This window comes from Tupaia chinensis, unplaced genomic scaffold (assembly GCF_000334495.1).
Source record: "Tupaia chinensis unplaced genomic scaffold, TupChi_1.0 Scaffold141530_1, whole genome shotgun sequence".
Lineage (NCBI taxonomy): Eukaryota > Metazoa > Chordata > Mammalia > Scandentia > Tupaiidae > Tupaia > Tupaia belangeri.
In genome coordinates, this window is record NW_006201391.1 from 254,152 (window position 1) to 257,254 (window position 3,103).

Sequence of the window (3,103 nt, forward strand, 5' to 3'; positions counted from 1 at the left end):
TGTCAGGATTGTGAGGCGGGAAAGAATCTGGGATCAGTTAGTAATGTCTGCCCTGGGCAGAGGAGCAGCGGACATGCCTCCAGGAGCCTGTGGCAACGTGTCAGGAAGAAGACTGCAGAGCTAGGTTGGAGCTGGGGACATCTTGAGAGGCGGCTGCTGAGGAAACTCAAGGCCCACACGGGCTGTGAGGCTGTGCGTGCTATTCCTCCAGTTCTCGCCTGCGGACTCTCCGGAACGTGAAGCCTAACGAAGGACCTCTCCCGTGGACCTCCGAACCCGACGTGGCAGGTCCACCAGGCTGAGTCCGACCAGGGTATGTACCCGATCACAGCCAGCCCTGGGGGAGCCCGTGGGGCCCTGCAGACCACGTGGTACAGGCAGACGGTGGGCTCCGCAGAGACCACTTCCCTTTATAAATAAGACAGCGTTCCAAAGAGGGGTGCTTCACAGAGGGCATGTCCCGGGGTGCCACCCTACCCCCCAAAGAAGCTGGCCCAGCTGAGGGGAGGAGAGGGGCCTGGCCTCTGACTAGGGTGCCCAGGGGTCCCCAGAGGTTCTCAGCAGGGCTGTGCAGGGGACAGAGGCAGACGCTGCCCCCTGGGGGTGGAGAGTGGCCCTGACCTGGTCCCCGCTCAGCAGCCACCGAGCCTCAGGCCACAGCCTACAGATGGGTCTCCTTCTCGCCGGCTATCAGCCCCTCCTTTGTCAGGGAAGGCCCGCGTGGCTGACCGGCGCTGCGGTCAGGGTAGGGGTGCTGCCTGGGCTGGGGCAGGCTGGAGTCGGGGGTGATCAGCTGCTGCAGGCGCTGTGGAGAGAGGGGGCCAGGTGTTGTGGCAGGGCGGGCAGGCTTCACTGTGCACCCTGAGTGCTCAGCGCGACGTGAGCGGGCACACGAACACGCAGTTGGAGATGAGAGGAGAGGCACTGTGAGGTGACCGGGCGTGGGGCTGCTGGGGACTTTCTGCTACTCCTCAGGCAGCTCGCCGGCCCTCCGTTCATTCTACCCCCTCAGCTTCCTCGTCTGTGCAGTGGGGACTCTGTGGGACACCCCCCACAGAGCAGTGCCTGGCACAGGGTGACTGCCTGCTTTTGTTATTATTATCACTACCCTTTTCTTTTGTCCTGTTTTTTCTTTCTTTTTTTGAGAGATTTTCGCTATAGGGCGCGTGCGCTCGCCAGACAGACAGAGAGACAGAGAGACAGAAAGCGAGAAATCACCCCCCAGGGGGATGGCCACTCCGCAATCCCTTCTCCTCCATTCTCCTCTCGGGATTCTGGGCACGCACGCAAACGCTCCTGGCGTGAGTTTAAGCCACTGGGTCCAGGATGCGAACCGTAGTCGACTACGTGGGAGTCCAGCGACATAGCCATTATGCCATCTGCTGGTCCCAAACAGCCTTTTCTAAATTGCCTGAAAACACGCGTGCTCACCAGGGGTGGGAGGACTGGGGGGTTGAGAGAAGAAGAAAGCACCCCACAATCCCTTTCCCTCCCTTTCTCCATCCCATTAGGCTTTGGGACACACAGGCCCACACATGTGTGTTTTTCAAACCACCAGGACTGGGCTTTGAACCGTGGCAGGCCATGTCGGACCCAGCTCCTTTAACCGCTAGGCTAGGGGCCGGCCCTGTCAGGACTATCCGTACAGTGCCACTCTAAGTGCTCAGTGAGCCGCTCTGTCTTACTGCAGTTACCGCCGTCACGGCTGTCGCTGGCATCATCGCCCCGCCTTGCCCCTTCCTGCCTGGAACACACCGTCCATAGGCCTTCTCAGGCAGCGCAGCCGGGCCAGCGCCGAAGGGCCCCTTCTTGGACCTTCCTGAGGCCGGCGTGGCTTGTGCAGGCTGATTTGTGTGTGCAGCCAGATCGGCTCCCACAGACGTGATGTCTCTGTGGGGCATTGTCCACGGTCCCCACAGGAGGGCATGTCCCCAACTCTAAACTGGAAGCCTTCTGCGTGTCCCAGGCGGGCTAAGGGCGGGCAGAAGCTTGGAGTCTGCATGTGGAGCGAGTCAGGAGAGCTGGCTGTCAGTTTCAGTAGAGTAAGGATCCATGCTTGAGGGACCAGCAGTTAGCGTAATGGCTATGTTGCTGGACTCCCATGTAGTCGACCGTGGTTCGAGTCCTGGACCCCACCGGGCGCGTGTGCGCGCGTGCCCAAGATCCCAAGAATGGAGAAGGGATTGCAGTGTGGCCATCCTCCCGGAGGGGGATTTCTGACTTTCTGTCTTTCTGTCTCGCTCTGTCTTTCTGGTGAGCGCACGTGCCCTACAGCAAAAACCTCTCAGAAAAAAATAAATAAATAAAAGAATCCGCACTTGGGCCAAATGGTGACTGGAACCACGGTCCACTACATGGGAGTCCAACAAGATAACCATTACACCATCTACTGGACCCAACTTTGTTTTTTTAGAGAGAGAGAATTTTGCCATAGGGCGTGTGCCTAGAGATTAAAGTGGCTGGATCCCACCTGGCCAATTCTGGTTCACGTCCCAGACCCTGTGGCTTGAAAACCACACCGGGCACATGTGCATGCATGCCCAAAATCTCGAGAGGAGACTGGAGGAGAAGGGACTGGAGGATGACCTTCCCCGGATAGAGGCAGGTGGGTTCTCACTCCCTCCCTCTGTCTCTGGTGAGTGCACAACCCTATGGCAAAAACCTAAGGGAAAAAGTCTTCACTATAGGAGCCCTCTGGTCTGAGCGCCTCCTGTCCCTGTTTGTGACCTAGCTTACCCTTCGTCCTTCGGCAGTTTACCCCGGCTTAGCCTGCCCAGGTGATCCGCTAGCATGAGATGCCATGGGGCTAGGCCTCTAGACTTTCAAGGTTCTGAAAAGGAGGCCATTGGGCTGTCTCTAACGACCTTCCCCTTTAGTTCCCTGGGACCCAAGGGCCGCGCGCACTCGGAGCCCCTGCGGGCCCTGCCCCCAGCCCACCTCTCTCAAACCCTCCTCGAGTGGGTCACTGCCCCGGCCACCTACCTTCCTGAAGGAACCCTGAGTCTGCAGGAGCGTGACGATGACGAAGAGAGGGACGCAGGCCATGGAGGAGAGGGCCAGCAGCCAGCCGATGGAGTAGCCCCAGGGCGGGTACACGTAGACG

General features: G+C 59.3%; 1 protein-coding gene across 1 annotated transcript in view; it reads right to left on the reverse strand.

The window, feature by feature from the left end:
• Window positions 1–372: 372 nt before the first annotated feature.
• LOC102476442 (sodium- and chloride-dependent GABA transporter 2) overlaps window positions 373–3,103 on the reverse strand; it is a 49,404-nt gene continuing 46,673 nt past the window's right edge. The window contains 1 exon segment of the mRNA XM_006163250.2: window positions 373–805. Coding sequence (XP_006163312.1) covers window positions 662–805 — 144 coding nt within the window. The 3' untranslated portion in view covers window positions 373–661.